This window comes from Triplophysa rosa, linkage group LG1, assembly GCF_024868665.1.
Source record: "Triplophysa rosa linkage group LG1, Trosa_1v2, whole genome shotgun sequence".
NCBI classification, from domain to species: Eukaryota; Metazoa; Chordata; class Actinopteri; order Cypriniformes; family Nemacheilidae; genus Triplophysa; species Triplophysa rosa.
In genome coordinates, this window is record NC_079890.1 from 34,758,796 (window position 1) to 34,783,682 (window position 24,887).

Below are 24,887 nucleotides of genomic sequence, written 5' to 3' on the forward strand. Positions count from 1 at the left end.
TAATCTTAATCTAGTGGTTTTCCTAATGTTAGATCTGGTCTTTCTCACTTTCTCACTGCCAAACCATCAATCTTGTTTTTTATATACAGCCGCAGAAAAAAATAAGAGACCATTTCAGAGACTGTTTTTCTGATTTTAGGTATGTGTTTTGGTAAAATGGACATTTTTGTTTCATTCTGTGAACTACTAATATTTCTCCCAAATTTCAAATAAAAATATTGTTTCTATTTGCATTTATTTTCAGAAAATGAAAACTGGAGAAACAGGTCAAAATAACAGAAAAGATGCTCTGTATTTTTTCAGACCTCAAATACTGTAAACAAACACGTTCATATTCACTTTTAAGCATACAACAGTAATGTATTTAGGAGAATATAACCTGAATTTTTATCACAGTTTTCATGTGTCTTGTCATGCTGTCAGTCTTTTACATTGCTGTTGGATGACTTTATGTCACTCCTGAGGTTTGGTTTTATTGAAATTCAACAGACACTGGACCGGAACGGCCACAATACATCTAGAAATGCTGATTTGGAATAAAAAATCATCTATTCATTTTTTCTGCGGCTGTATATTAAAAACAAAACCTTTCAAGTTTGCATATATTATGCAGTTTGGTTTTTGTTTTAATTACAAAAAACATTATATTTAGTTTTTATGGGTTATATATTGTTTTTATTTTATGGGTTGTTTTCAACTCATGGTTGGGTAAAATATGCACAGAACCAACCATTGGGTTATAAATTAACCTACGCGTTTTTAGACTGTTTCGGTTTTTGAAAATAAGCACAGGCTTGGCCATCAAACGCTCCTTATCTAAGAAGCTTCATGTAAACAGATGCAAGTCCTGCTATAACTCAACTCTTTCTCTCTCGCACGCATACAGTAAAATCTAGCGGGCTCTTGTTTCCTGCAGGATTTCTAAATGTCATTGAGTTCTGTGATCTTAAAGTGACCAAAGCTACGAACAGACTTGTTCTGCTTACATACACAGACGTTCGGCTAGATAGTTTCCACCATGCAAAGCGGCGAGCTGATTAACAAAACACGTGAAATAAATGAAGCCCGTGAGTCATCCTGAGACATTTTCCAAGTGTCAAGACATAAAATGGATAAAATAATTGCATGTGTCTTTAAAAAGTATCTGGATTCTTGTTTCAACCCGTCATGGTAGATAAAAGTAGGGCACTGCAGATAGAGTGAAAGAAAAGGGATCTGTCACATATATTTCTATAATGAATAAGGGGACATACATTTACATTTATTCACGAAGCAAACGCTTTTATTCAAATCAGAGAGCATTTAACATTTGGTCAGTGAGCTAAATTTAAGCACAGTCTACAAAGCCATGTTTACAAGAAGAACCAAAGTTAAAGCTAGGGAAAGATAAAATACTTTTGAATATAAATATAAACAGGGTAAGATTGTGGAAAATCTGACAGTTAGAGGTTGGTCATTTGAGTATGGAACAGGTGTGTGTTTGTATATTTAACCCCCTTTTTTCTGTCATCATTTACTCTCCCTCTTGTCATTTTAAACCTGTATGACTTTCATTCTCCTGCAAAACACGACAGATATTTGGAAGAATGTTGGTAACCGCGCAACGGCAGTACTCATTGACTTGCATTGGTTTCGTGTCTATACAATAGTTTACCAACATTCTCCCAAATATCTTCTTTTTTGTTCTGCAGAAGAAAGAAAGTCACACAGGTTTGAAATGACAAGATGGTGAATACTGCACTGTAACAAAAATAACACCAATTTCAGCTGCCTTAAATGTTGAAGTTACATAAAATTAGCTTTATAAATCAATTGAACTTAATTATATTGAACTGACTTTAAAAAAATCCAGCTGTAAAATACAACTAGATTTTTAAGTCAGTTCAATATCATTTAAATTTTATTGATTCATAAAGCTAATTTGAGTTTTTAAGTTTTTTTTTTACAGTTTGTAAATACAGTTTGTAACAGAATTTTCTTTACTTTAACGCTTCATCTCTTTGAACAGAATATGGAAATTGGCAGACACTTTTACCCAGAGCGACTTACAAGTTCTGTGTCATTACTAGAATATCACTCTTGTGATTTTCGATTTTTTTTCGATTTTGCCAAGTGAGAGATGTTCTGATTCTGAATCTGGATTTCTGTAAAAAAACAACCCCAACCCAAACCAAAACCTATGCCTAAAATGAGAGAGAAATGATAGATGAATAGCAATGGTGTAGAAATGCCTAACCCTGGTTATAAGTGTAAACACCACATTGGCTGTCAACTAAATCTGATTGGTTAATTGGAATGATGTTGACACTATAGGTCATCTTTCCCTCGGCAAAGTCCTTAAAGCCTTGATGCTGATTTCTATATACATGTATGACTGACTGCATTGCGGATGGAATTCTAAACAAGCAGCAGGAGGTGAAGTCATACTGGTATAAGCTCAACCACCAGAGGATGTCAATGAACTAACATCCCACATATCAGCTGAACATAACAGTTACATTCACATATGAAGCCTGGACTAGTCAGATTTGGTCCTGGAGGGTCAGAATTGACCAGACATAATCTACACTAAGACTAGAATTTGTAATCTCTCGTGAGTGCATGTCTTTTACAGGAAATCTTAAACCATTCCAGAACAGCTGTTGAGTAAACACGGGTCTGTGTGCGTAAGCAGTAAGTTGTGAAATTAAAAGAGCTTCTGGTCAGTGTTTAGTTACTGTTACAGTACACCTAAAGTGATCCTTCCTGTCCCGATCAGGAAATCATGATTAAAGGACGGATTTGATGTGCAAAGACATCAGTAGACATCAGTATTGGACATACGTTGAACAAACACTGTGATTTTGAGCATGAATACACATCTCAGTATGTTTAGATGATCCATACTCAAAGACTGAGGATATGGTCTGGCAAGGAACCCAACAGTCATTCCTTCTAAGAACAGTTTGGTTCGGATTTTGAGAGGGTTCTTTCAAGTGTATCTTTCTTCCAACAAACGACTTGCTTTCAGGTGTTTGTATCTGTGCCAAGAATCCCTTTCATAACATATTGCATCATACCCCAGCAATTCTGACCAGCTGTAAACCTGAGATCTGTATAATACTATGCATGTTTGCAAAAAATTAATAATGTATCTGTGGTGCAGGAAGAGTGTTTGGGTGGTCTATGAGAGTTTTGATATTTTTGTTGATACGGTTCCCATTTCACGTGGTCATTTGGAATGATTGAAAAACGACATTGAAGATTTTCTTTTTATTAGGCAGTATAAAACTCATTGGCCCAAATAAATATATTTATACATGAAGCGAAAGGCAGAAATTGTTTTAAAATTATACATTTTTATATTCTTGTGCAAACACAATTTTCTAGTTTAAAAAAGCACGTACCGTTCACATTCATACTTTTAAAACACCGACTTGAAACAAAAAATAAACCTGAATATTTACAAATACCATTTTCAAAAGGTATACAAACATTTACTAAACACAATAATCCTAAAATGTAATGCTGCAACAGGACTGAGGTAACCAATTTAATGGATTAGAAATACAGGAAATACAGGGAAAAAGGCAAAATAAAGAATAAAAGCAGCAAGAGGAGGCCTTCGAAAGGGTCACACAAAAGGTTACATTGTGCTAAATCCTAGACTTTATCCAACTAAAAAATTACACTTCAAAAAAGTTTTTTTCTAGCAGGCCCTTATCTCACCGATGCGCTATTGTTCCTGCTTTCAGCTTGAGTACCTTTCTATTACTTTGCAGAATAAAAGTGGTTTAAACAAGATATGAAATGAAACACAAATGGGGTTTCTATACAGCATTTAACCAAACAGGAACATGTTACACATTAAAAGACGTTTCATTTCAATTGGGCATATCGTGTCACATTCATAAATATTTGATTCTGTACCACACAATTTGCAGTTCCAAAAAAGGGGTTAAAAGGCATAAAATAAATAACAAAAAAACGTAGGTACCGTAATGACAGATGAGTAAACTTGTACCCAGTGCCTCCACAATCTGCCGGGACTGAACATTGTTGCAATGTTTTTGCACCTTAACTATAATGTCTGAGCATTGTTGAATCTGGACGGCTCACTTGCATTATAAAGGATAGATCTCTCTTCTTTGGAGGTCTGACTCCTTCCCTTTTCCATTACTCTGCATAGCATCTGTCTGCCCGCTGCAGATTCAACAGATCCCACCTACTGCACACATCACATTCAACTATCACCGTTACGAAAAAAGAACCAAAATAACTTTAACATGACAGCGAAGAGAAATTAAACAAATCTACTTACAGATTAAACACAGTGTAATCATTATCAATTCTTTGTATAGACGTGAGAAATTTGCATTTATTTTATTATAAAATTTGAGTAAGATATTATTTAAAATATAAACGGACTGAAACGATGATCAAACCAGCGCCGCTGTTATATTATCTCTACCCCACTGCATCAAAAAATATTACACACAAACAGATCAAACTTTTGGAAACGCTCTGAATAGACCAACAGTAAGAAAGGAAAGTTTAACTGGTCCTTTGGTCTTATGTAGGTGTCTCTTGATGAGAGGTTGCGTTCCACATTGACACATTCTGCTTTTTGAGAGCCATCAGGAGTGCTTTGCTTTTGCAGAAATGGACGAGAGACTCACTCTCTAACAGCGAAGACACGGAACGAACCACCTTCTGTATTGGTTTTACTAAAAAGACAGAGAAAAAATAGATTAGAATAAAAATAAAATAAAAATTTAAGAAAAAAATATAAAAGAAAGAAAACAATAGGGATTTGCAATGTGTCAGTGCAACTAAAAGGCCTCTCTAACAGAAATACTAAGTAAGCATACAAACCGTTGATTTATAATGATATATACAACTTATTTATTAACTTATTTTAATAATTGTCAACCTGGACCACAAAACGGGTCAATTTTTGAAATTGAGATTAATACATTATCTGAAAGCTGAATAAATAAGCTTTCCATTGATGTATGGTTTGTTAGTATAGAACAAAATTGGCCGAGATACAACTATTTGAAAATATGGAATCTGAGGATGCAAAGTTGTTCGCATTTTTCTTCACTATTTTGCTACATCCATAAAGTTTTGATATATTTATGGTAGGACATTTACAAAATATCTTTATGGAACCCAAGGTTATGGGTTCGATCCCAGGGGATTGCACATAGTCAGAAACAAATGTATAGTACAATGCAATGTAAGTCGCTTTGGATAAAAGCGTCTGCCAAATGCATAAAAAAACATTATCTTAACTTTATACCCTAATCATTTTTGGCATAAAAGAAAAATCGCAATTTCCATTTTGCGATGACTCATCTGATATAGGCTAAAGCCTTTCAGAGACTACAGATTTTTTTTTTTTGACAATCACTTATTAAACTCCAAGTAAAGACTGTTTATTGTGACATTATATTGCCTTTGTAACTGGTCTTGTAATGTAATGCTTCGTATTATCTTGATAAATCATAAAATGTGTCGAAACTCTCCAATCAACCTTAAAAATTATTTTATTCAGAGCAGTTCTGGAAACGGACATTCAAACCAACTCATTGTTTCATGTTTTCATTCCATTCAACTTATTCCTTCCACAATTTTGGACCACTTTTTTTGGCCTGGCCGTTCTCTCTATTTATTCTGAATCAGACCGGCCTTCAGGTGGTGGTGTATTGGGACGTGTCGGAATAAAACTGCTTCCGTTGGCTTCAGTCGTGCTGTAATTACCCTTGCATGGAACCACTAAGTCAGTCACTGACAACTTTTCCATCCATTGGTAAAATAGAGCAATTCCTGTTAATACAGAAAAGTTAACACAACTAGCCACCCCCCCTTTCCCCCATCGTGTGACTAGCATGAGAAAATCTCTTTAAGCCCTTTGTGAATGACTTTACTAAGATTCGCCCATCGAGCAGTCAAGGCCGGCAACTTGATAAAAGCCAGGGATCAATTTAGTCGAAGATGGTTTTTAATTCAAGAGATTTCATTACACTGGAGCGAATTTCGTCTATATAAGCAGTTTGCACGCAGCATTGAAGTGCTCGTCTAGAGTAAGCAAAGAGTCCCCGTGTGGTCCACCCTCAATGAGAAACCACACCATCACTCTTCAACCGCTGACGTGCCACGGACAGATTTGGCCCTCGTAGAGTTCAATCATGGCGATTTTCGAATCTGGGTTATTGGAGGAAAGCTAAGGAAGGAAGAGCAAAGGTGAATCGAGATACAGGACGTGTACCTCTCAGATTGGATGCCGTTCTTCATGGTCCCAGTGTAACTTTTCCTCTTGTCCAGAGCCAGGACATCTACATAGCCCCCACTAGCTTTGATCACTCCGGCGTGGATAGCTGCTCGACAGACACTGGAACCCTGGACACATGGAAACAAAAGGGTATTCTTTAGTCGACATGCTTTCCCTTTTAGTTCTTAGAAAGGGGCATTCATGTGCACTTCTATTACATTGGCCTACATCCGACTGACCTTCATGCTAGAGGTCATTCATACATAGATTGTGCATTTGGATGCAAAACAAAACAAACCCCACCACAGATTTACAAAAAGTGATGAATGTTCCTGCGAACAGTAGTATTGAGTGGTTACCAAGTAAAAAGTAGAGATCCTTAAAAGTAGAGATGCATCGCTATATCGGCCAATAATCGGTATTGGTCGATAAAAGCTTTCAAATTTTCACACCATCGGCCGATAGTTTAAAAACAGCCCATGATCAGGGCCGTTATATCCTGTCAATCAAAAGAGGACAGGAAAATGCAATGAATTTGTGCTTTGTATATAGAAAATGTTTAGAAACATCACCAGTTTGATGTTCAATATTGATAGTCATTACATGAATTAATAACATTCAGAAAGTTAAGAAATATTAATTTAATCTTTAGAATCGGTATCAGCAGATATCCCTCTGAATAACACAATGTAATACATTATATGTAATGGACAAAATCACATAATTTTTTTACCACAAAAAAACGAAAAAATATTTTCACACATTTATACATTGCGGTATTATTACTGGTGCGCAGAAATGACAAGATACTGGCATAACACTGCGCTCAAAACAACAGTTTAACATAACAGTTACTAAAAATGACTCGTCCAAAACTTCAGAAGTGTACATTTGATTGTTTTTGTCTTAACCTAGTCACCCATCATGGCTTTGTACCACCTTCCCTTTGCTACAGAAATTTCTAGAATTTTCTGACAGTGACAATTGGAAATTTATTTTTTAAATATGTGAAAATTTTTACAGTTTTTGTTTATCCGCCATATGCCGATATATCGTAATTAATTATATAAGCTTAAAGTTTACTTGAGCTAAATATACAATAAGACATTGATGCTACATGAAAATAAATATTACCACAATAATTAGCACCACAGAATTGTACAAGAACTTTAAAAAGGTCGGGCGAAACTAAAACTTCTTACACTGTGTAATCGGTATCGGTGGAGAAATTTTGTATCGGTGCATCTCTATTTGAAAGTCAAGGTTTGTTTCAATCCCGAACTTAGAAATAACGTCTTAGCAAGCACCACTGATATGTGAACAGTCTAAAGCAGCCCAGACAAATGACATCACTTCTTAGTCTGCAGTACACACCAGAGAAAGCCACAGCTCAAGAGCTCCAGAAAAGCAAGTTGGCCTGAATTCTTTCGTCAGACGACCTTAGCGTTCATGACCAGGACATGGGCACACATGCACTTTCTATGCTTTCATTGCTGAAAAGGGCTACATTTTTTGCTTCTCTTAGTCCATAACACAATCCAAGTCTCCCTCCATCTCGAACTGAAGTATTACCCCGGGTTCCCCCTGCGGTCCCTCACCTGGACCAACAGTAATGAAACCCCACAGCTCATAGCACACGCCTGGGTGCCGCTCATCCAGTTCCGTTATTATAAGCAAACTTTTAAACAAAGGCTACCTTTATAAAATACTAAATATAAACCACAGAATATTGAGAGTTAATTAGCGCTCTGATCTGAAGCCAGCTGTGCAGGTACTCAGTCGAAACAAGACAAGAGGACCGAAAGGCAACAAGTTCGGCTGAGTTCATACTCGGCCCATTCTGCAGCCATACACCTTTAGACATAACCACCTTACATAACCAGGGTTTATTTGGTGAAAATAATCGACTGACTGTACATGAATCGTATGTGAACCAATAAGAATCAAGAACTATGTGAGTATCAGAAGTAAACTTCATCTCTCTAAGCTGTTCCCTAAACAGTTAAGTAGTCTCTGAGGCCAACCCCTGACCTCAAGTATGCATGAGGCAATGCAATTGAACTCTTCGGGTCCACGTACACATCTGCTGTTCTGCGGTCAGTTTACACACTAGGAGAGAAATTAGTGGCGACAATGTCCATCTCCTCTACAACTTGCACAGACGAATCTCGCGGTTGACCCTTACCGCAAGTGCAACATGCTCACTTTAGCACTCGCAAGTGCTTGACTGCAATGGTCTGTTCTCCCTCATTTACTGTCTCTCAGCTCTTGAAGTTGCTCACAGTGACTAAAATTCTGCAGTTCTTTCTCGCTGTCCCATTGAAGCTAAGCAGGGTTGAGCTTGGACACTATCTGGATGGGAGTCCTTATCATGCCCAGGGGTGTTCCACACTGTGTCTGGAGGTCCATCATCCTCAAACTTAATAAAACACACATTGATCAGCTAATAAGAGTATATAGCTTATACTCACGTCAGCGTAGATGTTTGTGCCAACCACTGGAGCCCAATATGAAGGTTCATTTATGCAGTTCGCAGGGCAGGAAACTCTGAAGAGAGGCAGAACTTTGTTAGTATGACGACTTGATTGAAGAAACTAAGTATTTGAAAAGATTGATTTGTACCTTGGACAATAGGAGGAGGACATCTTGAAGGAACAAATCTCAGCCACTGTCGTGTAGCAATCTATGGATTGCTCTAAATAGGGAAAATAAACCATTGGTCAGCTTCAAAAGTGTTTGGTTGCATGACTCGTGTCCACTGTAAGAGTGGTGAAAAATTTTCAAAATGATGCTGAATAAATTCTTAAAATGAAGAAGACATTATTTACGGATTATTTTTTGAAAACTTTCATCAGGACAAGGGGACGATTTAAAGAGTTTATGTGCAAAAACAGATAACTCCATTTTTATACATTTTCAAAAATTATGTTTTTTATTAAGTTATCCTGTTTTTATTGTGTTAGTCAGCTGTGTTTTTTGAGTTTTTATTGCTTAATCAAAACGACCCAACTGCAGTTTGATTGATATGACCTGGAATGCAGAATAAAAAACATGATTTTTGACTTTTTTCAATCCGAGTTATCTGTTTTTGCAGACGAACTCTTCATTCGCATGTGATAAAGATCAACATACACAAGACCAATATGTTTTATGATTTCACTTACCTTCCACTTTGGATACCATGAATGCATTTCCAGGTTTATATTTACTAAAAAAGCACACAGATAAGAGTGAACAACTGAAATTATGGACAAAGAGAACTATAATGACAACAGAATCACAATATTCAGCTCACCTCAGGGACTCAATGCCATTTCTGTTTGCTTTTACGAAGAATGGCATGTTATCTTTTCTTGTGGTGTCCACGAGGCCTCCATTATTGTCAATTACACCATGATGAATAGCAGCACGACAAATACTTGATTGCTACAAAAAAACCGTTTGCAATTAAAAAATACATTTACATAATAAGGTTATGAAAGTCTGTTAGATCTCAGTGGTATACGTACTACATCATAGTAAAGTGTGCCCCACACTTTTCCTCTTCTGTCCATGCAGTTGGCCGGGCAGTTGTACCTATAAACGAAAAAAATGTTATCATGATAAAAATACTGAAGTTTTGTCTTCAAATCTTTAATGAAAACCACAAATTCCTTTTTTACTGACCTGTTACAGGTTGCTCCTTTACATTTGTCCCTCATTTTCGTCTCACACTTTATATTTTTGGCTGCGAGGACAGTAACAAGAAGTATTCATTTTTGAATAGACACCAAAGAAATTGTTGCTTTATTAGTAAGAAAATAAAAATAAATAATAACAAAATATTAAAAAACATTAAATTGAAAAACAAATGATAAAAAATATATAGAATTGCATAAAAGTGTTCTTGTAGCTCAACTGGCATTGCAGGGCTGTCGATTAATCATAACCAGAATAAAAGTTGTGTTTACATAATATATGTATGTGTACTGTGCATTTTATATTTTGTATTTATAAACACAAAAACATACACATACATGTATATATATATTTAGGAAATGTTTAGATGTGTTTATTTAGATTTACCAATAATTTAAATTATATATAAACGTTTATTAATTTTTATATTTGATATTTTTCTTAAACATAATATGCATGTATGTGCATGTGTTTATAAATACAAAACTAATATGCACAGTACACAGACAAATATTACGCAAACACAAACTTTTAATCTGGCGATTAATCGGTTGACAGCCCTAAAAAACACATACTGTAATGGCATAATGTATATTTGTTACCAATTCAGTCATCCTTCTGTGTGGAAACTGATATCTAACAATTATTTTTAAATATAGTAGTGAAAATTATACATCCTATGAAAATTGTGATCTGAATTGAAAGGTTGTCACTCACCTAGATAGGTGGTGCTTGTAGACAAGGAGGGTTTGGAGTTTACAGGTCTCTTAGGTTTGGATTGTTGTTTAATTTGAGGAGTCTGAGGCTGTACTGGCTCCTGGGGCTTCTCCACCTCATTCATATCTCGAGTCTCCTGACGTTCAGAGTCTCCTAAACATAAAACAAAACTTATGAATTAAACATAGACTTGTATTAATTGTGTTGTTAAATGATCTTTATCAATCCTCACCCTTATAACAGAGATTGTTCCTGCAGACTCCTCCATAACTTGGTGGGCATTGAGAGCAAGGACGGCCAAGTTGGTATGGGGCTTCCCCGATCCAGTTTCCCCTAGAAGAGGGAACAGGTTCAACGTGACTTTGGAAATTACTGCAAAGCTTCAAAAAACTCCCATCACTCAAATGCTCTTCACACACTTTCAAGACTGATTTAAGTAAACAATCCCTGATTGCCAAATTAAATCATTAGCCTGGAAAAGGACAGCAAATTCTGTCCGTGTTTTCGTTTTCTAAAATGTTCGTTTACTTGTTCCTGTAAAACGGAACTTCAAAGCCTCAGTGTTTGGGGATACCAGCTTCAATTTCAAAATGTTTAGTTCCACAGCATCTGGTTTTAAAGGGATAGTTCACCCAAAAATGAAAATTATTAAAGTTCAGCATTTATTCACCCACATATCAAACCTGCATGCATTTCTTCTGAAGAACACAAAAGGAGATATTATGAAGAATGCTGGTAACCAAATAACACGGCACACCATTGACTTCCATTGTATAGACACAAAACCACAGACACATTTCTCAAAATACACGTTTTGAACGACATGAGGCTGAATAAATGACGACAGAGTTTCTTTTTTGTGCACTATACAGAATAGTCAACACAAAGAGGTCATGATCTTACTTGGGTGAGTAGTTGCAAACAAGAGAGATGGCATTCTCCCAGGTCTCCCCCCATACGTTCATACGTGGGCACGTGTGTACAGCGCAGCCCACTCGATTGGTTGTGGCCCAGACCAGCTGGAAAAAAATACATTCATTATTATTAATGACGTGCATCACTAATATCATTGCACACACCCAACAAAACAAACTTATATTTCTTTCGTATACATAAACGCTGCAAATCTCTTTGCTGTAGTTGAAAGTCTAAAGCTGCGTCTGAATTCGCTCACTTGTTCACTATATGGGGAAGAAGTGAATGAAAATTAGTGAAACATTTCAGACACTGACGTAATATATCCTGCGTCTGACAGTGCTGTCACGGACATTCGTCATAACGCTTATATTACACCTGTGTGGCTTTATGGATTGTTTTGTAAAATGGTATAGTTCATTTTTACATTATTTGTCACGTTCATTATAGGCTATTAGTTTTTAATAAAGAGAATAAAACAAATGTTTGACACGTTTATTTACTATTACATTGATTACGTTTAACAAAATTACTTAATATATTTAAAATAAAACATTACTACAGTATATATAACATTCATTTCATCTGTTTAGTCTCAAAAGGTAGAAAATAACCATCAACAAGAACAAACACAAGTGTATAAATGTACATTCGTGGCATTAATGGTCACTCTCCTCCAGCTGATACTAATCAGACGGTTGATTCGCATTGTATCATGGGAAATTTGAGTGAGCGAGTGTACATACACTCAAAATCAGAATGCGTTGTGGGTAAAAAGCAATGAACAAATGTAGGTAACGAGTTGTTTACTCAGAATTAGGACAACACTACAAAATGGTGGACACACCGATACGGTGCACTATATAGGAGACAGGGGGCGATTTCAGACACAGCTTAAGAGACTTTCATCCCCACTGACTGCCCTCTGAGGAGGAAGTGTTGCGCAACAGGAAGTGATCTTCACGCTGGGGCACCAGCGGTAGATTGATGGGACCATGGGGGCAGTAAATAAAGACCGTTCTCTTTCATTCTGCCCCGCAGGGCGGAAGGAGAAGCACCTCAAGTGTGACCGGGGTAGTTTCCTGAAAAACGTGTGCGTTTCATCCACTCTTATCCACACAAACAAGTAATGCCTGCACGCAGTCGTGGTCGAAACCCTCCCGCACAATAGGGTTCACCGAGTGCGACCGTCTGCGCGGGCCAAACCGTTTGACTGCGAAATGAAAAGGAAGTGCTTATTCAGGCCGTTTTTTATACATACAGTGGGTTTGCATCCAGTCCTGTAGAGCACGGGCAGAGCCTCTATTTCCCTTCTGCGCTCAAATACTCTCTCAGGAATGTGCTTCCTGTGCCGAGGCCACAGGCGGTGTCGGCCACGGGACGGTGATTCAGCAAAGTAATCCGCTTCGATATAGCTTCCTCTCCCGTCAAACCGGACACAACGCTAGGGTTAAAATTAAAGTAGATCACCTGAGGGATCGTTGGGCACTGCAGGGCACTTAAGTATGCATGGCACTGTTGGGCACTTAAAGGTACAGTGTATGAAATATAGCATCTAGTGGTGAGGTTGCAAATTGCAACCAACTGCTCGCTCCACCCCTCCCCCTTACTTTCGAAGCACTACGGTGGCTGACACAGGATTAAGATGTTGTCACGTTTTCACTTCTTCGCCGAAGGAGATCACGTATTTATGAAACGCGCTCTGTGGAGCAGTTTGTCAGTTTAGGGCTACTGTAGAAACAACATGACGAATTCCATGTAAGGGGACCCGCGATGTATGTAGACAGAAATAGTTCATTCTAAAGTAATAAAAACATTCATCATGAAAGGCCTTTATACACCTCTGAAGACATAGTAATGTATATTATATTGCATTTCTGTCAATAGATCCTCCAAAAAATTACACACTGGACCTCTAAACAAATGATGCTATGGACACGTTCCACTAAGTTTACAATTGTTTCAATTGTTTTTGAAAGATTTGCTTTTTAAGAGCTCCAAAAGTGGTCAAATACGTTTTAGGGCCCTGTGTATAATACACGTATACATGCTCTGGTTGAGCCCGCATGCAATGCTAATGAACACCAGTGGTCAGGTCTGCATTCCACATGCTACATTTTAAGGGCGCTTTTTAAGGTGTACCTGCAGGTCACACATGCTACTTGTTAAACACGGCTGGTACAGTAAGCTAACACGTGCACACCTTTGCACGCAATGTTTTTTCATGAACAAAGTCAAGAATGGCGTATAATAAAGCATGATTCACTCCAACAGGGATAATCGTTCATAAGCTGTCTGTACAACTGGTCTCTCTCACCCACCTGGGTGTAATGAGTGCACATGGGTCCAGAGCAGTGTTCGGGGAACTCATGTGGGTATGTGTAGTCCTTCACTTCGTCATACCAGGCCTGCACGTGGTAAGCAGGTGAGCGGTACCTATGAGACACAGAATCATAAGATTATGAGTATTGAACTATGTAAACATAGAGAGGAAAGTACATCATGTGTGAACTCAGTGTTTAGTAGATTATTTATGCATTTACATTTTGCCAGATGTTTTCACACATTACAGTGTTTTTAAGATACATCTTTTAGCAAAATGTCTTAGTGGAGCATTAAGGGTCTTCACAAAAATGTACATTCTCAATACTGTCAAATATTGCATTAAAGCTGCAATACACAACTTTTGCCTCTCTGCTTAAAACATAAAAAGTTACTTTACATACTTATCTTTACGTGTGCTGAAGTTCAAATGGACATTTTCCATTTTTGTTATTTGTTATTATAAATTCAGCATCGTGAATTGGGGTAAGGTGCCATTTTACTTGCCCACAAATGAGATATTGCAGCTTTTCATTAGTGTTTCAAAACTGAAAATCGCAATTTAAAAATTTTTTCCATAGGTTTTCAGTGACTTTGGGAAACCTCTGTCTTCGTGTGGAAAATGTGTGTGCACTCAAAGTGTACCTGCCCCAGTGTACAGCCAGATTCTGCCCAATGGACATAAGAAGATCTTGGGGCCCATGTTCCCATTGGCACTGTTCCGCCCAATAAGTTGCTGACTTCTCCAGTTCATCATCCCATACCTGGTCATACAAACAAAAAACATCAATATAGCACTGCCTCACACACCAGGTTCAACATTTTCAAACATTTGCGTAGATACTTTAACAAAACATTCCTTAAGCCGTCCCCTTGCTCTCGGTGTTCACTATGGTAGCTACTGGGAATGAGGCCCAATACAACTAAAACATTGGCTTCAGGCACGCACCTCAGAGCTTGGCTGGCATCCATTGTAAATCCCCGGCAATCAGGGTTAAATGAAACAAATTTCCCCAGCCTATTTCCCCCCCTTACGGGAGGGAAAAGGCCATTCACACACTCATTCACTCCACAGAACACTAGTTTTCACCTCCATGGAGCTCTCAGTAAATTTCCAACTGCATGATGGGTACAAGCGCTTACACATACTACAACCTCGCTAAATTTTCAAACCTTTACTTGTTCCTCTCAAAGGCACCAACTCAACTACATTAACAAGACTGCTCTATGTATCTTTCCAATATGTATCTTTCCTTTTCTCTGTGCATCTTTGAAAATGCAACGTGACATAATTACGGTCTAAGCTGGAGACTCTTTAAATCTTAAAGGACCAACGTATGAAATTTAGCGGCATCTAGCGGTGAGATTGTTAATTGCAACTAACGGCTCACTCCACCCCTGCCTTTCAAAGCACTACGGTGGCCGACACAGGACTAAGATGTCGTCCGTTTTTGATTTTTGCGGAAGGAGATGACATATTTACGAAACACGCTCTGTAGAGCAGTTTGTCCGTTTAGGGCTACTGTAGAAACAACATGGCGAATTCCATGTGAGGGGACCCGCGGTATATGTAGATAGAAATAGATCATTCTAAGGTAGTAAATACATAACGGTTCATTATGAAAGGTCTTTATACATCTCTGAATACATAGTTATGTACAGTACATTATATTGCATTTCTGTCAATAGATCCTCCCAAAAATTACACACAGCACCTTTAAAAGCAGCTTGACTATCAAGGGCATTTATTTTCAAATATGTCTATATAAACAGTAATGTCACTAATCTCGGACTCTGTTCTCTACCTGTAAGTGTCAGAATAATTGTCTCCACATTAAACAGACATCTCACCACGACTCTCCCCCCTCCCCCTCTCACCCCCAATGAGTTCATCATTTCCAAACAGGACTACACTTGTAAAATAAACACATTTCTTTCCATAAAAGCAGTAAGAGCTGGCAATTAAACCACCTTAAAATATTTACTGCGGCAGAAAAACGATGACCGCAGCTAACACAAAATGCAATTTGTATAAATTAGTGTCATTAACTTTGCAGATTAAAGCTCAGGTTTTGTGTGAGGTCGATATAAAAGCATTGCTTATTCTGCAGGCTAAACCCATAAATAAACACCTCTATTCAACCAGATTTAGTAAGACTACTACTTACATTAGCAGCTAGATTAGGGATATTTCACCCAAAAACTGAAATTCTTTCATCGTTTAATCACCCTCACATCATTCCAAACTTGTATGACTATATCTTTCTTCTGCAGACCTCAAAAGAACATTTTTTTGAAGAATGTTGGTAGCCAAACAACGTTGGCCCCCATTGACGTCCATTGTATGGATACCAAAACGACAGAGACATTTCTCAAAATATCTTCTTTTGTGATCCACACAAGACAGAGTCATATACAGGTTTTTTTGTATGACATGAAGGTGAGTCTTTGTATTGGGTACATGCCTATTGGTTCAATGCAATTTGAAACACAACATAGTATGGTTTTAGAGGGGCAAAGAGAGTCAAAAAGCGCTCTTACCATGTACTCCATGTTTGATGCAGTGGGGTACACTTCACCCCTCAGCTTATTGTGTAGCTGCAAAATCTCCTCGCGATCGGACCACGGGATGGCTCTGCGGGTGCGTGAATGTGCATCTGCATTTGTGCCATTGGACTCATCCTGGTAACGTTGCATTAATCGCCTCAGCTCCGGGGAGTCAGGCAGGAAGAGGGAAGTTGCCAACCTGGCACTCAGGAATAGCAATGCAAGGGGAACGAGTTTAAGCATGGCAACAGCGGTGTGGACGGGTTCAGAGACGGACTACAGTGGACAGCCTTGTGAGAGCGTGTCTTCAGGCTTCTGTTCTGAAAAATCTGGAAGGAAATATGGTTTCCATGAGCGTAAGTGTTGGAAGAGTTGTATTAGCAAACACCGGATAGTAAACACATGTGTGTGTTGTCACCGAGATAAACACTATGAGTGCTTTGAAAAGACATTTCATTTGTACGTCTCAATGTTGACATTACATACACCAAAAATAGCTCAACACAAACAGAAGGCAAGAACAAAAATAGGAAAAGTCTAAAGGAGACTAGTTTGGATGTTTTTAGTGTTACTGAAGTCTAAGCATTGCGCTAGCAATGCAAATGTCAGGGGTTCGAACCCAGGGAAAACACATATAGTATAGACTGAATGCACTGTGAGTCACTTTGGATAAAAGCATCTAGAAAATGCAAAAATGTAATACAGTAGCTTCTTTATTAAAGGGACAGTTCACCCAAAAATGAAAGTTCTGTCATAAATTACTTACTCTCTAGTCTAAACCTGTATACATTTTTTTGTTTTGTTTGGTTGAACACAGAGAAAGATATTTGGATGAATGCTTGTAACCAAACAGTTCTTTGCCACCATTGACTACCACAGTAGGAAAAATTACAATGGTAGTCAAAAGTTTGCTTTCCTACAGTCTTCAAAATATCTTTGTGTTCAACAGAACAAAGACATTATAAAGTAATCTTTCCTACTATGGTAGTCAGTGGGGTCCAAGAACTGTTTGGTTACAAGCATTCTTCCAAATATCTTTCTGTGTTCATCAGAACAAAGACACATACACAGATTTGGAACAACTCGAAGGTAAGTAAATGAAGACAAAATTTTCATTTTGGGGTGAACAGCCCCTTTAAACTGATGCTTGTCCCTTTTTGGGCAAATCACACCCATGTCGCTTCTCAACCCCAAAATCAAGAGGAAAAAAAATAATTTTGCATTTTACCATTTAAAAATGCATGCATACATTTTTACATTAAAGTAATAAGGTAAATATACAAAAAAAATACATTGATTTAATATGTAATTTATTACAGTCCTCTACATCAAATATTTAATGTTTGTCACCAAAGACTCCATTTCTAAGAAAAAAAAAATATTTCGTTTATCAAAGCCTTCCACGAAAAATCCCTTTGAAATTTTCATTTAAAACTCAACAGAAGGAGCATTAAGCCTGATCTGATCTTCTCTAATTAGATGTCATGGTTGGACATCCAGCAGGCTTTTGTTCGATCCACACAGTGAATTTTGTTTATCAAATTTGTTTATCAACTTACTTTTCTGTGGTGACAGTAGGATAAAAATAATTCATTAGTAACATGGAGAGCAGTGTTGGGCAAGTTACTCTGAAAAAGTAATTAATTACTAGTTACTAATTACATATTCAATAGTGTAATTAGATTACTGTACAAATTACTCTCTCCAATAAGTATTTAATTACTTACTACTTATTACTTTCTATATCCTTACATAAAGTAGTATTACAAATGTGAGAAAATATATTAAAGCACGGATTTTGAAGTTAGACTTTAAATTTTGATGTCAATTCCACTATTGCACACACATATATTACACACAATATTTAGTTTAATTACATCAGAAGTAACTGTAATTAAATTACAGAAGAAATAAGAGTAAACCCTTACTTTACTTTTACAAGGGTAAAGTAATTAAATTACAGTAACTAATTACTTAGTAACTAGTTACACCCAACACTGATGGAGAGAGGGGGCTGGAGATGCAGACTTTAAAGGGATAGTTCACCCTAAAATGAAAATTCTGTCATCATTTTCTCACCCTCTTGTCATTTCAAACCTGTATGACTTTCTTCCGCAGAACACAGAAAAAGAAAAGAAAGTTGGTAACCAAACAGTGCTGGCAGCCATTTACTTCTATTGTATCGACACAAAACCAATGCAAGTAAATAGGTGCCGTATAACATCATTCTTCAAAATATCTTCTTTTGTGTTCTGCAGAAAAAAGAAAGTCATACAGGTATGAAATGACAAAAGAGTGAGTAAATGATGAAAGTATTTTCATTTTGGGGTGAACTATCATTTTAAAACAATTGAGTCCTGAGCCAAGTCAGCTGAGACCATCTGAGAATTAAATACAAGAGCAAAATAATTTACTGTTGCTATCCAAGTATCTGTTTAGAGCCTACAGATTATGTGGAAATGTCTCAAACATGTGAAATGATATGCCTCAGAATAATCATGCTATAAGGACATATAAGGACCTACAACACATGAAGTCTCTCTCGCTCGCTCTCTCTCTCTCTCTCTCTGTGGAGCTTTGACACCCAGTCTGAGTAAACACATGCATTGCTTTAGTTCTAGCTGCCTTGCTCTCACTCTCTCTCTCTCTCTCTCTGTCTCTCTCTCCTCATTCTTCCTTTCTGCTTTCTCTCACATTTAGTAACATCTCACCCCTCTCCCGAATTGAATACTGTCATGCCAGGTAAAGCAGCAAAGAAAATGCCAGCCGGGCACCTGGTCAACATAAGCCAAAATGTTACCAGTAGATCAGTTAAATGGCGATGTTCTGCACACCGTGTCTTTTCCTGTGCAACACGCTGCAAGTATAGCTGCTAATACTGGGTTTACATGGCAGCTTGGCAGGTGAATGCATGTTGCATTGCAAATAAAATGCTAATTATTCCTCAGAAACTTCTGTCCAAAACCATCTCATAATGTGCATGCATTGCCACTTCATACATCTTGGCAACATCACATGAAGCCCTCATCTAATAAAAACAGAACATCATATTGCACGTTTACATTAATGCATTTGGCACATGCTCTTATCCGAAGTGACTTGAAGTGCATTTAATGTATTGTATCAGTATGTCTGCTCACTACTATCAATGGACTATAACCCAAATAACCAACTTTAATTCATCTAAGTGCAATGCATTAAAATAACATACATGTAGATTAGGAATCATTAGTCACTTTTTAATACAGAGACTGGAACACAGTATACCTAGATAGAGATGTCTTCTTCCAGAGGTAGGCTACACCAGAGGTTACAGGAGCTGCAGGATCTTCTCAGCTGGAATAGATTCCTTCAAAGTCAAACAAGTGCGAATATTTGTGCCTGTTTGGCAGCGCTCCCGGACGAGCTGTGGAGACTCGGTTCGGACTGAGTCTGTGGAGTCAGCTCAGCTCCTTTTATAGAGGAGGAGATCTATGTGAAGAGGAGGAGGACGGATGGAGGTTACGTTCTTGGCACAACTCGAGCGCACGCGCTGACGAACGATGTCAAAATGAAAACGCAAAGGACGTAAATCATCGCAATTAAACCACACCTCGGGTTTCACAACGCTGTAAATGATGTAAATGTTTGCGGATGAGTAATATAGTTGTGCAACGTGTATTTTGAGCCGTCAATGAATGAATTCAAATTAATTTACGTTTAATGTAGTTTTATAGGAGACTCTGACTAGAATTTAATCTCTTACCACGTTGTCTATTTTTGAAGCGACGATTAAAATACGAATACAATAGTGTATAAGCACAAACTTTATTCGCTATTATATTGTTTAATCATATTTCATTTAAAATTTGTTTTAAATGCCATAAAACGATTCCACGAGGCCAAAACATGCATCTGTGACCACCTTACATACATTAGTATTACTACGCACTCAGCAACCACTTTAAGGACTACATTGCTTGGCGGAAGAATAATGTTTTATCAATATTTAAAAAATGTGTTTTATGAAACCTTGGTAGATATGTGAAACAACCGTTTTATTAAAGCAATGCCCTGTAAAGCCATGATTTTATTAAAGTAAAAGTTTATTAACAAATATTTTTTGGGAGATGCCATGGTTAAACTGTGGTAATCGTGGTAATTTCAACACAAACATTATGATTACTAATTTATTCACATCAACCCTGTGAGATCATGATGATTTCCATCCTGTTACAAAAAAATATATTGAAAAGCCTTGACTTAAAGCAATACAATTTGGGCCCTTTCTGCAGCATAGGTGGAAAGAAAAACAATCCTCAATTTTCTAAATGTTTTTAGCATAAAAAATTAACACATTGACTGCAGTCTTCAAGTTTAACCATTCAACCCCGCTTACATCCATTCTAATCATTCTTAATTTGCAGTACACCAACCTTTAGTCCCAAATTAGTTGTCCCCTAAAAAGTGATAGTTTAACCCAGGCTAAATCTGCAACCCTCTTAACCATTCAGTCATTGAATTTAGACCACATTCAACTCAAGATTTTTGCCTCTATTTGTACCCTTTGGTTTACCGCAACCAGTTCCCAAAAGTGTCGATAAAGGACACAAGTAGCTTAATTTTAGAATGATGGCACTTTGAAATGGCCTTGTTGTAGAGTTCAACAAGTAGATGTGACCATCAGCAAAGAAGTCTGGTGTGTTTGAAAAGGCTGAGCAAGACGGATTTCTTGATGCGCGCCCACCACTAAATATTTCACATCTTCAGTGCAGACAATATAGGGTTTAGATACTTTACACAAGGGTGTGCAATTTTGGTTCATAGGAACCAGAATAGGATTAGTAACTGTCTGGCAACTCTAAATCCAAAATAAAGTGCTGACAGGACAGTTTAGGAAGTCTTTTATTTAGCTGTTATCAATTTAATCTCAGATTTTATCCTAGCAAACCATGTTTTCTACACATTAAAAACTCATTTCCATATTATTGCGATGTGCTGCATGAAAGATAGATAACACTAATAATATGTAATAAATGTTGCTGAATTACAGATATTTATTTCTCATTAAATTAAACACTTGCACCACATTGCATTACAAGCTTGAACAAGTCTTGCATCATTTGACAGGCAGAATTTTGCTGACCTAACAGCTTCTAACTACCTTTTTCTAAACCAAACTTACGTACTTGAATCCCTTTTTTACATGAAAACCGAGCTGTGACACCCTGAAGTCCAAACACAACAGCAGTGCAAAGCGATGAAAAAGGAAAGCCATAATCTAGAGATTTATAGCTTAGTTTGTGGCTCAGCCATTAGCATATTAAACATCATGTTGGGTTTTTTATGAGAGAGGAGATATGGGGACCAGCGCATCCCTCCTTGCGTCACCAGAGAAACTTTCAGTAAACTCAACAGTTTAAACACAGCGAGTGTTCTTTGGCTGGCTGTACTTTTCTTAAGAGTCAACAGAACAGCCGAAGAGGTGTCCTTGGTGCTTGTTCATGGTGTTTGTACTGGCTTCTCGGGACCTTTGACTACATCACGATTTCGCTCCATTGGCTTTCAGAAATGGTACAAAAAATAACAACGTGTAAACCATTGGTTTTCGATTAAGCTAAGACTTAATTCTGTAAGTTATACAGGCAGAATTTTATAAAGTCAGATTGGTGAATGTGGTCAATGAGAGAAGGATTTGTACTGGGATCATACCTGTACTTCAGAATAGCATACTACCACACTATTTTATACCTCACTATTGCGTGTCTTTTAAAAATACTGTATCTGTATTATTTTTTATTTGTGGTATTTAACAAAATACTGTGGTGAACTAATCCCACAATGCAATGTGCTTACGTTATTATTCAACTGCCAGTGTGATGAATTAACTAGAAATAATTAGGACATACATCAAAATGATCATTTCACTGGACAGTCGAATGTGGTCATTTTTACACAAACTTGGACTAATGCATCAAAATAATTGTATTCCTGAGACAAAAACTAAACTCAAACGGTAACATCATGTGACAACATAGGAGACTACTGTTATTTAGGTCATGTAAATGCTGTACAGTATGTAAGCTGAATATGGTTTAACAGCTTTCATGTTGCTCAGTGGTTAGAGCGTGGCGCTAACAATGCCAAGGTCATGGGTTCACTCCCAGGGGATTGCATATACTAAGAGACAAATGTATAGGATAATGCAATGTAAATCGCTTTGGATAAAAGCGTCTGCCAAAATGCATAAATGTAACATTTTTACCCAATACTTATACCTCATGTATCCACTGGAGGGCACTAGCCCTGACTTGCACACAAGAATTCAGCTTTACATGAGGTCATGGTCCCTCAAACCACTTAATATGTCCCAAATTGATCCAATATTCGCACCAATAATCCGTAATCTTTCTTTGAACACAAATAGGATACCAAACAGAAAACCTGCATGACTCAAACACCCTAAACCAATACTGATTCTGTCATGTAAGAAAGCAATTGCCAGTGTTTATTCCAGCACAGATCACAAAGTGTGACCTTGACTAAGTGATGCTTAAATCGAGATGGTGAGTGGGCATGAGATGAGAGTGTACACTGTCCTCATTACTAACGTTAGTTGTTTATTTAGTGAGAGTAGTGAAGACGGTCTATAAGAACTGTTACAATGTGTATATGTTTTACTATTTTCACTCAAAGGTGCTGTGCAGTGCACCTCACACTGAGATGTGATCAATCATAGTACCATATTTTTTGCAGCCCATTTCAGTTTCTTAAAATTTTGAGGCAACATCATTTTCTATAATCATATTCGAACCCTGAATTATAATTCATATACTATAGCACCTTTTTAAACTGGATTCGAATGATTGTTTCAGCCCAACCCGGAAGTTAGCGTCGCGCTGGTTCCCTCGACCGAAAGCATACGCATTTCTCACAGACTTTTGGAAGAACGCAAAAATTAAGACCTGTGATAAACAAATGTTCATGACGTTTACACATTTTGTCTAACAAAATAATCTTTACAGATGAACACAATATATGCTATTATTGACGCCTAAATAAAATCACCAGAAGTAAAAAGCTAACATAAACAGACTACACCACGGTCGATCGATATCAACGTCACCACCACCAAGCCTCTGACAACTTTTTCAAACTTTATTAAAAACGTGTTCCCTGGTAAGTAATTACTCCGTAAATTAATCCACATCTAGATTTTTAGATATTTGTGCCCATGTTGCATTATTTGTGAGATCTTTATGACGTCAAACGTCCCCGCCAGTCGCTTTTAGCAAGTTGTTAGCAACCGCCGTTTTAAAAACACAATAAAGGTTTTAAAAAGTCACGAGCAGGTTATAACTGTTGTGTTCTATTTCATGGATTAAAACGTGAAAATATTTAGCGATTTTGTAAACCATAGACCTGATTTCAGGCGATTTACCAAATAACCCTTGATTTTGGGGCGAAGCAACCGGAAGTGCTAAAATGCTAACTCGCTTCCTGGGTTTTCATACAGAAATACGTCATCTTTGAGGTACTCTATAAATAACACCTAAAATCCATTTTAATTTTCTTTTAAGTTAGCCATACCTAACCAAAGAAGAAACCACTTAGAAGTCTGAGTTTACTACCCAGATAGCACAGGTACATCTTTAAGATGTCTGCTAAAGATCTGGAAAACATCTGCCGTGTAAAAAAATCTGCTAAACATCTTAGACAGAGCTGTTGTACATCCATTCTGAATCATACACATCTTACAGACATCTTCTAGAGGTCTATAGGACATCTGACAGCAGACGTCTCAGAGATGTACGTACGTGTGCTATCAGGGTAGTGAACTATATTAAATACATAATGTTCAAGTCAACATCTTAAATGTTACCAAAGAGCTGTGCCAGGATCCACACTGTAACATGGTCATTAAAAACAATCTGTCCGTTTTGAATATGTTCCTATTGAGCCGACACACGTTTTACATTCTTGTGCAATCCAGACTTGCTTCCTGCAGTTTGTTTGAATGAACCAGATTCCGTGCCAACCCTGAATGTGGGGAACTGCTCCATGTCAGGCAAATGCTAATTATGGGATGGTCAGAGGCACAAAGACAATTTATTGTTGTAAGAAAATGTAAAAGGATCTCTCTGCTGTACTAAATGGCATTCTTTTGTTTAAAGGTTGTTCAAGATGCCAAGATAACCATGAAGTTATACTACATCATTATAAGATCATCAGAGCCCAATGCATCACTGTGATGGTGAGGATTCAGGTTACAAGTCAGCAAAATTTTCCAAAAAGTCCCTCATAACTTGAGATGAAACACTGGAAGAAATTATATATGGACCGTATAAATAAAGTCAATAGCCTTTACTCAAGGTTCAATAATGTAACTTGACCCATGATATAAAGTACAGCTAAAGGAACCTTGACACGCCAGAAGTCTCTCCATTCAAAATGCAATGTAATTGTTCACATA

General features: G+C 37.4%; 1 protein-coding gene across 1 annotated transcript; it reads right to left on the reverse strand.

Moving 5' to 3' along the window:
- Positions 1-3,243: 3,243 nt before the first annotated feature.
- Positions 3,244-19,872, reverse strand: crispld2 (cysteine-rich secretory protein LCCL domain containing 2). The gene is made up of 15 exons (XM_057339033.1): positions 19,703-19,872; positions 16,430-16,764; positions 14,534-14,652; positions 13,888-14,002; positions 11,555-11,670; positions 10,884-10,984; positions 10,652-10,804; positions 9,923-9,983; positions 9,766-9,832; positions 9,552-9,682; positions 9,421-9,464; positions 8,879-8,951; positions 8,728-8,803; positions 6,254-6,384; positions 3,244-4,706 (listed from the first exon to the last, which is right to left on the reverse strand). Exons 2-15 carry the CDS (start codon positions 16,676-16,678, stop codon positions 4,655-4,657), a joined length of 1,488 nt encoding a protein of 495 aa, XP_057195016.1. The 5' UTR covers positions 16,679-16,764; positions 19,703-19,872; the 3' UTR covers positions 3,244-4,654.
- Positions 19,873-24,887: the final 5,015 nt, after the last annotated feature.

Bases quoted from the DNA above. Each gene is read 5' to 3' on its own strand.
- crispld2 (XM_057339033.1), bottom strand. From the start codon at position 16,678: ATGCTTAAACTCGTTCCCCTTGCATTGCTATTCCTGAGTGCCAGGTTG. The intron at 14,653-16,429 runs GTAAGAGCGCTT...TTGTATGACCAG, and splicing joins CATCAAACATGGAGTACATG to GTATGGGATGATGAACTGGA. The intron at 10,805-10,883 runs GTGAGGATTGAT...TTTTATGTTTAG, and splicing joins GAACAATCTCTGTTATAAGG to GAGACTCTGAACGTCAGGAG.